This window comes from Pristiophorus japonicus, chromosome 13, assembly GCF_044704955.1.
Source record: "Pristiophorus japonicus isolate sPriJap1 chromosome 13, sPriJap1.hap1, whole genome shotgun sequence".
Classification (NCBI taxonomy): Eukaryota; Metazoa; Chordata; class Chondrichthyes; family Pristiophoridae; genus Pristiophorus; species Pristiophorus japonicus.
In genome coordinates, this window is record NC_091989.1 from 54,420,500 (window position 1) to 54,434,436 (window position 13,937).

At 38.0% G+C, this 13,937-nt stretch overlaps 1 protein-coding gene across 1 annotated transcript in view; it reads right to left on the bottom strand.

Annotated features, from left to right (window-relative positions):
• Nucleotides 1-13,937, bottom strand: part of LOC139278100 (mucin-2-like) — a 137,722-nt gene that overhangs the window by 98,317 nt on the left and 25,468 nt on the right. The window contains exons 35-52 of the mRNA XM_070896759.1: nucleotides 12,383-12,439; nucleotides 12,239-12,295; nucleotides 12,096-12,152; nucleotides 11,953-12,009; nucleotides 9,858-9,914; nucleotides 9,714-9,770; nucleotides 9,570-9,626; nucleotides 7,475-7,531; nucleotides 7,331-7,387; nucleotides 7,188-7,244; nucleotides 4,949-5,005; nucleotides 4,805-4,861; nucleotides 4,662-4,718; nucleotides 2,567-2,623; nucleotides 2,423-2,479; nucleotides 2,279-2,335; nucleotides 2,136-2,192; nucleotides 41-97 (exon numbers count right to left, since the gene is read on the bottom strand). Coding sequence (XP_070752860.1) covers nucleotides 41-97; nucleotides 2,136-2,192; nucleotides 2,279-2,335; nucleotides 2,423-2,479; nucleotides 2,567-2,623; nucleotides 4,662-4,718; nucleotides 4,805-4,861; nucleotides 4,949-5,005; nucleotides 7,188-7,244; nucleotides 7,331-7,387; nucleotides 7,475-7,531; nucleotides 9,570-9,626; nucleotides 9,714-9,770; nucleotides 9,858-9,914; nucleotides 11,953-12,009; nucleotides 12,096-12,152; nucleotides 12,239-12,295; nucleotides 12,383-12,439 — 1,026 coding nt within the window. The remainder of the gene's footprint in view (nucleotides 1-40; nucleotides 98-2,135; nucleotides 2,193-2,278; nucleotides 2,336-2,422; nucleotides 2,480-2,566; nucleotides 2,624-4,661; nucleotides 4,719-4,804; nucleotides 4,862-4,948; nucleotides 5,006-7,187; nucleotides 7,245-7,330; nucleotides 7,388-7,474; nucleotides 7,532-9,569; nucleotides 9,627-9,713; nucleotides 9,771-9,857; nucleotides 9,915-11,952; nucleotides 12,010-12,095; nucleotides 12,153-12,238; nucleotides 12,296-12,382; nucleotides 12,440-13,937) is intronic.

Consider the following 13,937-nt stretch of genomic DNA (forward strand, 5'->3'; position numbering starts at 1 on the left):
TAAAGTGATTTCACGTGAATATGTGTAAAACTACACTCACCAGTAGTGGTAGTTTCAGACGTTGTAGGTGCGCCTGTCACTCTAGTTGGTGTTGGCCCTATGTAGCGGAGGAAATATTACAATATTCACTAATTGCTGCAAATAGAGTTCACATGACGATGAGAAAGCACTCTACTAACAAGAGATGGTAGTTGCAGAAGCTGTTTATGTACCTGTCACAGTAGTTGGTGTTGACACCACGTAGCAGTGAAATTATTATATAATATTAATTCACTGTTGGATGTAAATGGACTCCCATATATTTTATTTTGAACTTAATCATTAATTGGTCACATTGGAAAGAGCACATTACAAGTGCCACTACAAATACAATGAGCAGATCAATAAGTACTGCTCAAGTATCATTTGCCCAACTCCCTTCAAGAAAGAAAATGGTTGTCTTTCAGTGCAGGGTTTGGCCCAAGTTGCATGTGTAAGCAATCTACTTATCGAACAATTACACTATTAACTCCCATGTTGTCAGCAAACACGTCATTATCTTTTATCAACAAGATCTACCTTATGGTTTCAAGTAAAAAATAGATTTCAAGGAGTATTGCATGACTTATTTTCCAAAGAGCAATGGGCAAATTTGAGAACATCACTGAACACGCTACACTTCTCATCAATACTTCATCAATTTCTCCATACTGAGCAATTTCCTTCTTTCACATTTGCAGGAATCATTTCATTGCTTTTTCCAAACAGATATTGGACATGGAAGCAACATTCTTGTCTGGAATTAAGCAAAGAAAAGCTCTTGGTTCAGGATTTTTCGAATGATATGTTTTCAAGCAAGTCCTTTTGATCTCCGAAGCAACAAATATTACTATAACCATCGATTGACCTGAAATGTATAATCTTTCGTGGTATTCAGTGAATTTAGGCTTCTATCATTATTGACAGCAATCCCCTAATTCTTCAAAATGCAAAAGTAAATTGCAAACAAATTCCAAAACTTAAATGTCAGAATTTGGAGACAATGTAAATAGTTTCTGCCAATCCGCTTCTTCAACATTGCTCAGTAGATCTAGGGCAGTTAGAACTACCTCTGCTCATTTTAATGACAAGAAAATATTGCTGTTATTGGTCTCAACCTTGCAAGAGCAACACGTCACAAAGTATCCGTTAAAATCAAACTTTTGTGGAATTGTATTAATCATTTCCGAAACCTATAACTGATAATGCCCGTGATTTAGAATACCAGGCAGCATTCGTGTCTTTTAATGCTATTCATTTCAAAGTTTACACATTCTCAAAATAAATATGCATCAATTACCAGTGAGGGAAGTCGAAGCCAACACACTTGTGCTCCCTGTTACTCCTATAGGGCAAAGGAAAGGTTTCAAAAGATTACATCAAGTCTTCGTTCTTTGCCATTCCTCAAATGTGTTTCATATCAGAAAGCACTTAGTTTAGAGGATTAAAGCAACACATTCAACTATTAATAAACATACCAAGGAAAGAATAGCTTGCATTTAAATAGCGCCTTTCACGACCACCGGATAGCTCAAAGTGCTTAACCATCAATGAACTATTTTTGGAATGTAGTCACTGTTGCAATGTGCGAAACGTGGCAGCCAAATTGCTCACAGCAAGCTCCCAAAAACAGCATGTGAAAATGAACAGATAACTCGTTTTTACTTCAGTTGATTGAGGGATAAATTATGGCAAGGACACCTGTGATACCTCTCCTGTTCTTCTTCGAAATAGTGTCATGGGATCTTTTACATCCACCCAAGTGTGCAAACGGGGCCGCGGTTCAGTGTATTCTGTGAAAAACAGTACCTCCAACACCGCAGCACTCCCTCAGCACTGCACTGGAGTGTCAGCTTAGATTTTGGGGCTCAAGTCCCTGGAGTGGGATTTGAACCCGAACCTTCCGAGTCAGAGGCTAGAGTGCTCATCACTAACCCACAGCTGACACTAACTATCAAAAGTGATAGCGAACAATTCAACCGCGACTGATTTATAGACTCAACTATACAAGGACTGAATATCGAAAATACTTCTATGATACTCGAAAGACAACACACTTTATTGGTCAGTTTTGGCAGGGTTGATATCATGTCACAATGAGAAAAAATATTACTTACTGGTGATTGTAATTGCAGAAGCTGGAGGTGTGCCTGTCACTGTAGTTGGTGTTGGCCCTGCGTAGCGGAGAGAATATCTCAATGTATTAATTCACTAATTGCTGTAAATAGATTTCACTGACTATGTGTAAAACTACACTCACCAGCAGTGGTAGTTTTAGACGTTGAAGGTGCACCAGGCACTGTAATTGGTGTTGGCCCTTTGTAGCGGAGAAAATATTACAATGTATTATTTCACTAATTGCTGTAAAGTGATTTCACGTGACTATGTGTAAAACTACACTCACCAGTAGCGGTAGTTTCAGACGTTGTAGGTGCACCTGGCACTGTAATTGGTGTTGGCCCTATGTTGCGGAGAAAATATTACAATGTATTATTTCACTAATTGCTGTAAAGTGATTTCACGTGAATATGTGTAAAACTACACTCACCAGTAGTGGTAGTTTCAGACGTTGTAGGTGCGCCTGTCACTCTAGTTGGTGTTGGCCCTATGTAGCGATGGAAATATTACAATATTCACTAATTGCTGCAAATAGAGTTCACATGACGATGAGAAAGCACTCTACTAACAAGAGATGGTAGTTGCAGAAGCTGTTTATGTGCCTGTCACAGTAGTTGGTGTTGACACCACGTAGCAGTGAAAATATTATATAATATTAATTCACTGTTGGATGTAAATGGACTCCCATATATTTTATTTTGAACTTAATCATTAATTGGTCACATTGGAAAGAGCACATTACAAGTGCCACTACAAATACAATGAGCAGATCAATAAGTACTGCTCAAGTATCATTTGCCCAACTCCCTTCAAGAAAGAAAATGGTTGTCTTTCAGTGCAGGGTTTGGCCCAAGTTGCATGTGTAAGCAATCTACTTATCGAACAATTACACTATTAACTCCCATGTTGTCAGCAAACACGTCATTATCTTTTATCAACAAGATCTACCTTATGGTTTCAAGTAAAAAATATATTTCAAGGAATATTGCATGACTTATTTTCCAAAGAGCAATGGGCAAATTTGAGAACATCACTGAACACGCTACACTTCTCATCAATACTTCATCAATTTCTCCATACTGAGCAATTTCCTTCTTTCACATTTGCAGGAATCATTTCATTGCTTTTTCCAAACAGATATTGCACATGGAAGCAACATTCTTGTCTGGAATAAAGGAAAGAAAAGCTCTTGGTTCAGGATTTTTCGAATGATATGTTTTCAAGCAAGTCCTTTTGTTCTCCGAAGCAACAAATATTACTATAACCATCGATTGACCTGAAATGTATAATCTTTCGTGGTAATCAGTGAATTTAGGCTTCTATCATTATTGACAGCAATCCCCTAATTCTTCAAAATGCAAAAGTAAATTGCAAACAAATTCCAAAACTTAAATGTCAGAATTTGGAGACAATGTAAATAGTTTCTGCCAATCCGCTTCTTCAACATTGCTCAGTAGATCTAGGGCAGTTAGAACTACCTATGCTCATTTTAATGACAAGAAAATATTGCTGTTATTGGTCTCAACCTTGCAAGAGCAACACATCACAAAGTATCCGTTAAAATCAAACTTTTGTGGAATTGTATTAATCATTTCCGAAACCTATAACTGATAATGCCCGTGATTTAGAATACCAGGCAGCATTCGTGTCTTTTAATGCTATTCATTTCAAAGTTTACACATTCTCAAAATAAATATGCATCAATTACCAGTGAGGGAAGTCGAAGCCAACACACTTGTGCTCCCTGTTACTCCTATAGGGCAAAGGAAAGGTTTCAAAAGATTACATCAAGTCTTCGCTGTTTGCCATTCCTCAAATGTGTTTCATATCAGAAAGCACTTAGTTTAGAGGATTAAAGCAACACATTCAACTATTAATAAACATACCAAGGAAAGAATAGCTTGCATTTAAATAGCGCCTTTCACGACCACCGGATAGCTCAAAGTGCTTTACCATCAATGAACTATTTTTGGAATGTAGTCACTGTTGCAATGTGCGAAACGTGGCAGCCAAATTGCTCACAGCAAGCTCCCAAAAACAGCATGTGATAATGAACAGATAACTCGTTTTTACTTCAGTTGATTGAGGGATAAATTATGGCAAGGACACCTGTGATACCTCTCCTGTTCTTCTTCGAAATAGTGTCATGGGATCTTTTACATCCACCCAAGTGTGCAAACGGGGCCGCGGTTCAGTGTATTATGTGAAAAACAGTACCTCCAACACCGCAGCACTCCCTCAGCACTGCACTGGAGTGTCAGCTTATATTATGGGGCTCAAGTCCCTGGAGTGGGATTTGAACCCGAACCTTCCGAGTCAGAGGCTAGAGTGCTCATCACTAACCCACAGCTGACACTAACTATCAAAAGTGATAGCGAACAATTCAACCGCGACTGATTTATAGACTAAACTATACAAGGACTGAATATCGAAAATACTTCTATGATACTCGAAAGACAACACACTTTATTGGTCAGTTTTGGCATGGTTGATATCATGTCACAATGAGAAAAAATATTACTTACTGGTGATTGTAATTGCAGAAGCTGGAGGTGTGCCTGTCACTGTAGTTGGTGTTGGCCCTGCGTAGCGGAGAGAATATCTCAATGTATTAATTCATTAATTGCTGTAAATAGATTTCACTGACTATGTGTAAAACTACACGCACCAGTAGTGGTAGTTTTAGACGTTGAAGGTGCACCAGGCACTGTAATTGGTGTTGGCCCTTTGTAGTGGAGAAAATATTACAATGTATTATTTCACTAATTGCTGTAAAGTGATTTCACGTGACTATGTATAAAACTACACTCACCAGTAGCGGTAGTTTCAGACGTTGTAGGTGCACCTGGCACTGTAATTGGTGTTGGCCCTATGTAGCGGAGAAAATATTACAATGTATTATTTCACTAATTGCTGTAAAGTGATTTCACGTGAATATGTGTAAAACTACACGCACCAGTAGTGGTAGTTTCAGACGTTGTAGGTGCGCCTGTCACTCTAGTTGGTGTTGGCCCTATGTAGCGGAGGAAATATTACAATATTCACTAATTGCTGCAAATAGAGTTCACATGACGATGAGAAAGCACTCTAGTAACACGAGATGGTAGTTGCAGAAGCTGTTTATGTACCTGTCACAGTAGTTGGTGTTGACACCACGTAGCAGTGAAATTATTATATAATATTAATTCACTGTTGGATGTAAATGGACTCCCATATATTTTATTTTGAACTTAATCATTAATTGGTCACATTGGAAAGAGCACATTACAAGTGCCACTACAAATAGAATGAGCAGATCAATAAGTACTGCTCAAGTATCATTTGCCCAACTCCCTTCAAGAAAGAAAATGGTTGTCTTTCAGTGCAGGGTTTGGCCCAAGTTGCATGTGTAAGCAATCTACTTATCGAACAATTACACTATTAACTCCCATGTTGTCAGCAAACACGTCATTATCTTTTATCAACAAGATCTACCTTATGGTTTCAAGTAAAAAATATATTTCAAGGAGTATTGCATGACTTATTTTCCAAAGAGCAATGGGCAAATTTGAGAACATCACTGAACACGCTACACTTCTCATCAATACTTCATCAATTTCTCCATACTGAGCAATTTCCTTCTTTCACATTTGCAGGAATCATTTCATTGCTTTTTCCAAACAGATATTGGACATGGAAGCAACATTCTTGTCTGGAATTAAGCAAAGAAAAGCTCTTGGTTCAGGATTTTTCGAATGATATGTTTTCAAGCAAATCCTTTTGTTCTGCGAAGCAACAAATATTACTGTAACCATCGATTGACCTGAAATGGATAATCTTTCGTGGTAATCAGTGAATTTAGGCTTCTATCATTATTGACAGCAATCCCCTAATTCTTCAAAATGTAAAAGTAAATTGCAAACAAATTCCAAAACTTAAATGTCAGAATTTGGAGACAATGTAAATAGTTTCTGCCAATCCGCTTCTTCAACATTGCTCAGTAGATCTAGGGCAGTTAGAACTACCTATGCTCATTTTAATGACTAGAAAATATTGCCATTATTGCTTTCAACCTTGCAAGAGCAACACGTCACAAAGTATCCGTTAAAATCAAACTTTTGTGGAATTGTATTAATCATTTCCGAAACCTATAACTGATAATGCCCGTGATTTAGAATACCAGGCAGCATTCGTGTCTTTTAATGCTATTCATTTCAAAGTTTACACATTCTCAAAATAAATATGCATCAATTACCAGTGAGGGAAGTCGAAGCCAACACACTTGTGCTCCCTGTTACTCCTATAGGGCAAAGGAAAGGTTTCAAAAGATTACATCAAGTCTTCGTTCTTTGCCATTCCTCAAATGTGTTTCATATCAGAAAGCACTTAGTTTAGAGGATTAAAGCAACACATTCAACTATTAATAAACATACCAAGGAAAGAATAGCTTGCATTTAAATAGCGTCTTTCACGACCACCGGATAGCTCAAAGTGCTTAACCATCAACGAACTATTTTTGGAATGTAGTCACTGTTGCAATGTGCGAAACGTGGCAGCCAAATTGCTCACAGCAAGCTCCCAAAAACAGCATGTGATAATGAACAGATAACTCATTTTTACTTAAGTTGATTGAGGGATAAATTATGGCAAGGACACCTGTGATACCTCTCCTGCTCTTCTTCGAAATAGTGTCATGGGATCTTTTACGTCCACCCAAGAGTGCAGACGGGGCCGCGGTTCAGTGTATTATGTGAAAAACAGTACCTCCAACACCGCAGCACTCCCTCAGCACTGCACTGGAGTGTCAGCTTAGATTTTGGGGCTCAAGTCCCTGGAGTGGGATTTGAACCCGAACCTTCTGAGTCAGAGGCTAGAGTGCTCATCACTAACCCACAGCTGACACTAACTATCAAAAGTGATAGCGAACAATTCAACCGCGACTGATTTATAGACTAAACTATACAAGGACTGAATATCGAAAATACTTCTATGATACTCGAAAGACAACACACTTTATTGGTCAGTTTTGGCATGGTTGATATCATGTCACAATGAGAAAAAATATTACTTACTGGTGATTGTAATTGTAGAAGCTGGAGGTGTGCCTGTCACTGTAGTTGGTGTTGGCCCTGCGTAGCGGAGAGAATATCTCAATGTATTAATTCATTAATTGCTGTAAATAGATTTCACTGACTATGTGTAAAACTACACTCACCAGTAGCGGTAGTTTCAGACGTTGTAGGTGCACCTGGCACTGTAATTGGTGTTGGCCCTATGTAGCGGAGAAAATATTACAATGTATTATTTCACTAATTGCTGTAAAGTGATTTCACGTGAATATGTGTAAAACTACACTCACCAGTAGTGGTAGTTTCAGACGTTGTAGGTGCGCCTGTCACTCTAGTTGGTGTTGGCCCTATGTAGCGGAGGAAATATTACAATATTCACTAATTGCTGCAAATAGAGTTCACATGACGATGAGAAAGCACTCTACCAACAAGAGATGGTAGTTGCAGAAGCTGTTTATGTGCCTGTCACAGTAGTTGGTGTTGACACCACGTAGCAGTGAAAATATTATATAATATTAATTCACTGTTGGATGTAAATGGACTCCCATATATTTTATTTTGAACTTAATCATTAATTGGTCACATTGGAAAGAGCACATTACAAGTGCCACTACAAATAGAATGAGCAGATCAATAAGTACTGCTCAAGTATCATTTGCCCAACTCCCTTCAAGAAAGAAAATGGTTGTCTTTCAGTGCAGGGTTTGGCCCAAGTTGCATGTGTAAGCAATCTACTTATCGAACAATTACACTATTAACTCCCATGTTGTCAGCAAACACGTCATTATCTTTTATCAACAAGATCTACCTTATGGTTTCAAGTAAAAAATATATTTCAAGGAATATTGCATGACTTATTTTCCAAAGAGCAATGGGCAAATTTGAGAACATCACTGAACACGCTACACTTCTCATCAATACTTCATCAATTTCTCCATACTGAGCAATTTCCTTCTTTCACATTTGCAGGAATCATTTCATTGCTTTTTCCAAACAGAAATTGGACATGGAAGCAATATTCTTGTCTGGAATTAAGGAAAGAAAAGCTCTTGGTTCAGGATTTTTCGAATGATATGTTTTCAAGCAAATCCTTTTGTTCTCCGAAGCAACAAATATTACTGTAACCATCGATTGACCTGAAATGTATAATCTTTCGTGGTAATCAGTGAATTTAGGCTTCTATCATTATTGACAGCAATCCCCTAATTCTTCAAAATGCAAAAGTAAATTGCAAACAAATTTCAAAACTTAAATGTCAGAATTTGGAGACAATGTAAATAGTTTCTGCCAATCCGCTTCTTCAACATTGCTCAGTAGATCTAGGGCAGTTAGAACTACCTATGCTCATTTTAATGACAAGAAAATATTGCCGTTATTGCTCTCAATCTTGCAAGAGCAACACGTCACAAAGTATCCGTTAAAATCAAACTTTTGTGGAAATGTATTAATCATTTCCGAAACCTATAACTGATAATGCCCGTGATTTAGAATACCAGGCAGCATTCGTGTCTTTTAATGCTATTCATTTCAAAGTTTACACATTCTCAAAATAAATATGCATCAATTACCAGTGAGGGAAGTCGAAGCCAACACACTTGTGCTCCCTGTTACTCCTAGAGGGCAAAGGAAAGGTTTCAAAAGATTACATCAAGTCTTCGCTGTTTGCCATTCCTCAAATGTGTTTCATATCAGAAAGCACTTAATTTAGAGGATTAAAGCAACACATTCAACTATTAATAAACATACCAAGGAAAGAATAGCTTGCATTTAAATAGCGCCTTTCACGACCACCGGATAGCTCAAAGTGCTTAACCATCAATGAACTATTTTTGGAATGTAGTCACTGTTGCAATGTGCGAAACGTGGCAGCCAAATTGCTGACAGCAAGCTCCCAAAAACAGCATGTGACAATGAACAGGTAACTCGTTTTTACTTAAGTTGATTGAGGGATAAATTATGGCAAGGACACCTGTGATACCTCTCCTGCTCTTCTTCGAAATAGTGTCATGGGATCTTTTACGTCCACCCCAGAGTGCAGACGGGGCCGCGGTTCAGTGTATTATGTGAAAAACAGTACCTCCAACACCGCAGCACTCCCTCAGCACTGCACTGGAGTGTCAGCTTAGATTTTGGGGCTCAAGTCCCTGGAGTGGGATTTGAACCCGAACCTTCCGAGTCAGAGGCTAGAGTGCTCATCACTAACCCACAGCTGACATTAACTATCAAAAGTGATAGCGAACAATTCAACCGCGACTGATTTATAGACTAAACTATACAAGGACTGAATATCGAAAATACTTCTATGATACTCGAAAGACAACACACGTTATTGGTCAGTTTTGGCATGGTTGATATCATGCCACAATGAGAAAAAATATTACTTACTGGTGATTGTAATTGCAGAAGCTGGAGGTGTGCCTGTCACTGTAGTTGGTGTTGGCCCTGCATAGCGGAGAGAATATCTCAATGTATTAATTCACTAATTGCTGTAAATAGATTTCATGTGACTATGTGTAAAATTACACTCACCAGTAGCGGTAGTTTCAGACGTTGTAGGTGCACCTGGCACTGTAATTGGTGTTGGCCCTATGTTGCAGAGAAAATATTACAATGTATTACTTCATTAATTGCTGTAAATAGATTTCATGTGAATATGTATAAAATTGCACTCACCTGTAGTGGTAGTTTCAGACATTGTAGGTGCGCCTGTCACTCTAGTTGCTGTTGGCCCTATGTAGCGGAGGAAATATTACAATATTCACTAATTGCTGCAAATAGAGTTCACATGACGATGAGAAAGCACTCTACTAACAAGAGATGGTAGTTGCAGAAGCTGTTTATGTGCCTGTCACATTAGTTGTTGTTGACACCACATAGCCGTGAAAATATTATATAATATTAATTCACTGTTGGATGGAAATGGACTCCCATATATTTTATTTTGAACTTAATCATTAATTGGTCACATTGGAAAGAGCACATTGCAAGTGCCACTACAAATACAATGAGCAGATCAATAAGTACTGCTCAAGTATCATTTGCCCAACTCCCTTCAAGAAAGAAAATGGTTGTCTTTCAGTGCAGAGTTTGGCCCAAGTTGCATGTGTAAGCAATCTACTTATCGAACAATTACACTATTAACTCCCATGTTGTCAGCAAACACGTCATTATCTTTTATCAACAAGATCTACCTTATGGTTTCAAGTAAAAAATATATTTCAAGGAGTATTGCATGACTTATTTTCCAAAGAGCAATGGGCAAATTTGAGAACATCACTGAACACACTACACTTCTCATCAATACTTCATCAATTTCTCCATACTGAGCAATTTCCTTCTTTCTGATTTGCAGGAATCATTTCATCGCTTTTTCCGAACAGAAATTGGACATGGAAGCAACATTCTTGTCCGGAATTAAGGAAAGAAAAGCTCTTGGTACAGGATTTTGCAAATGATATGTTTTCAAGCAAGTCCTTTTGTTCTCAGAAGCAACAAATATTATTGTAACCATCGATTGACCTGAAATGTATAATCTTTCGTGGTAATTAGTGAATTTAGGCTTCTATCATTATTGACAGCAATCCCCGAATTCTTCAAAATGCAAAAGTAAATTGCAAACAAATTCCAAAACTTAAATGTCAGAATTTGGAGAAAATGTAAATAGTTTCTGCCAATCCGCTTCTTCAACATAGCTCAGTAGATCTAGGGCAGTTAGAACTACCTATGCTCATTTTAATGACAAGAATATATTGCCGTTATTGGTCTCAACCTTGCAAGAGCAACACGTCACAAAGTATCCGTTAAAATCAAACTTTTGTGGAATTGTATTAATCATTTCCAAAATCTATAACTGATAATGCCCGTGATTTAGAATACCAGGCAGCATTCGTGTCTTTGAATGCTATTCATTTCAAAGTTTACACATTCTCAAAATAAATATGCATCAATTACCAGTGAGGGAAGTCGAAGCCAACACACTTGTGCTCCCTGTTACTCCTATAGGGCAAAGGAAAGGTTTCAAAAGATTACATCAAGTCTTCGCTGTTTGCCATTTCTCAAATGTGTTTCATATCAGAAAGCACTTAGTTTAGAGGATTAAAGCAACACATTCAACTATTAATAAACATACCAAGGAAAGAATAGCTTGCATTTAAATAGCGCCTTTCACGACCACCGGATAGCTCAAAGTGCTTAACCATCAATGAACTATTTTTGGAATGTAGTCACTGTTGCAATGTGCGAAACGTGGCAGCCAAATTGCTCACAGCAAGCTCCCAAAAACAGCATGTGATAATGAACAGATAACTCGTTTTTACTTAAGTTGATTGAGGGATAAATTATGGCAAGGACACCTGTGATACCTCTCCTGCTCTTCTTCAAAATAGTGTCATGGGATCTTTTACGTCCACCCAAGAGTGCAGACGGGGCCGCGGTTCAGTGTATTATGTGAAAAACAGTACCTCCAACACCGCAGCACTCCCTCAGCGCTGCACTGGAGTGTCAGCTTAGATTTTGGGGCTCAAGTCCCTGGAGTGGGATTTGAACCCGAACCTTCCGAGTCAGAGGCTAGAGTGCTCATCACTAACCCACAGCTGACACTAACTATCAAAAGTGATAGCGAACAATTCAACCGCTACTGATTTATAGACTAAACTATACAAGGACTGAATATCGAAAATACTTCAATGATACTCGAAAGACAACACATTTTATTGGTCAGTTTTGGCAGGGTTGATATCATGCCACAATGAGAAAAAATATTACTTACTGGTGATTGTAATTGCAGAAGCTGGAGGTGTGCTTGTCACTGAAGTTGGTGTTGGCCCTGTGTAGCGGAGAGAATATCTCAATGTATTAATTCACTAATTGCTGTAAATAGATTTCACTGACTATGTGTAAAACTACACTCACCAGTAGCGGTAGTTTTAGACGTTGAAGGTGCACCAGGCACTGTAATTGGTGTTGGCCCTTTGTCGCGGAGAAAATATTACAATGTATTATTTCACTAATTGCTGTAAATAGATTTCACTGACTATGTATAAAACTACACTCACCAGTAGCGGTAGTTTCAGACGTTGTAGGTGCACCTGGCACTGTAATTGGTGTTGGCCCTATGTAGCGGAGAAAATATTACAATGTATTATTTCACTAATTGCTGTAAAGCGATTTCACGTGAATATGTGTAAAACTACACTCACCAGTAGTGGTAGTTTCAGACGTTGTAGGTGCGCCTGTCACTCTAGTTGGTGTTGGCCCTATGTAGCGGAGGAAATATTACAATATTCACTAATTGCTGCAAATAGAGTTCACATGACGATGAGAAAGCACTCTACCAACAAGAGATGGTAGTTGCAGAAGCTGTTTATGTACCTGTCACAGTAGTTGGTGTTGACACCACGTAGCAGTGAAAATATTATATAATATTAATTCACTGTTGGATGTAAATGGACTCCCATATATTTTATTTTGAACTTAATCATTAATTGGTCACATTGGAAAGAGCACATTACAAGTGCCACTACAAATACAATGAGCAGATCAATAAGTACTGCTCAAGTATCATTTGCCCAACTCCCTTCAAGAAAGAAAATGGTTGTCTTTCAGTGCAGGGTTTGGCCCAAGTTGCATGTGTAAGCAATCTACTTATCGAACAATTACACTATTAACTCCCATGTTGTCAGCAAACACGTCATTATCTTTTATCAACAAGATCTACCTTATGGTTTCAAGTAAAAAATATATTTCAAGGAGTATTGCATGCCTTATTTTCCAAAGAGCAATGGGCAAATTTGAGAACATCACTGAACACGCTACACTTCTCATCAATACTTCATCAATTTCTCCATACTGAGCAATTTCCTTCTTTCACATTTGCAGGAATCATTTCATTGCTTTTTCCAAACAGATATTGGACATGGAAGCAACATTCTTGTCTGGAATTAAGGAAAGAAAAGCTCTTGGTTCAGGATTTTTCGAATGACATGTTTTCAAGCAAATCCTTTTGTTCTCCGAAGCAACAAATATTACTGTAACCATCGATTGACCTGAAATGTATAATCTTTCGTGGTAATCAGTGAATTTAGGCTTCTATCATTATTGACAGCAATCCCCTAATTCTTCAAAATGTAAAAGTAAATTGCAAACAACTTCCAAAACTTAAATGTCAGAATTTGGAGACAATGTAAATAGTTTCTGCCAATCCGCTTCTTCAACATTGCTCAGTAGATCTAGGGCAGTTAGAACTACCTATGCTCATTTTAATGACAAGAAAATATTGCCGTTATTGGTCTCAACCTTGCAAGAGCAACACGTCACAAAATATCCGTTAAAATCAAACTTTTGTGGAATTGTATTAATCATTTCCAAAATCTATAACTGATAATGCCTGTGATTTAGAATACCAGGCAGCATTCGTGTCTTTGAATGCTATTCATTTCAAAGTTTACACATTCTCAAAATAAATATGCATCAATTACCAGTGAGGGAAGTCGAAGCCAACACACTTGTGCTCCCTGTTACTCCTATAGGGCAAAGGAAAGGTTTCAAAAGATTACATCAAGTCTTCGCTGTTTGCCATTCCTCAAATGTGTTTCATATCAGAAAGCACTTAGTTTAGAGGATTAAAGCAACACATTCAACTATTAATAAACATACCAAGGAAAGAATAGCTTGCATTTAAATAGCGCCTTTCACGACCACCGGATAGCTCAAAGTGCTTAACCATCAATGAACTATTTTTGGAATGTAGTCACT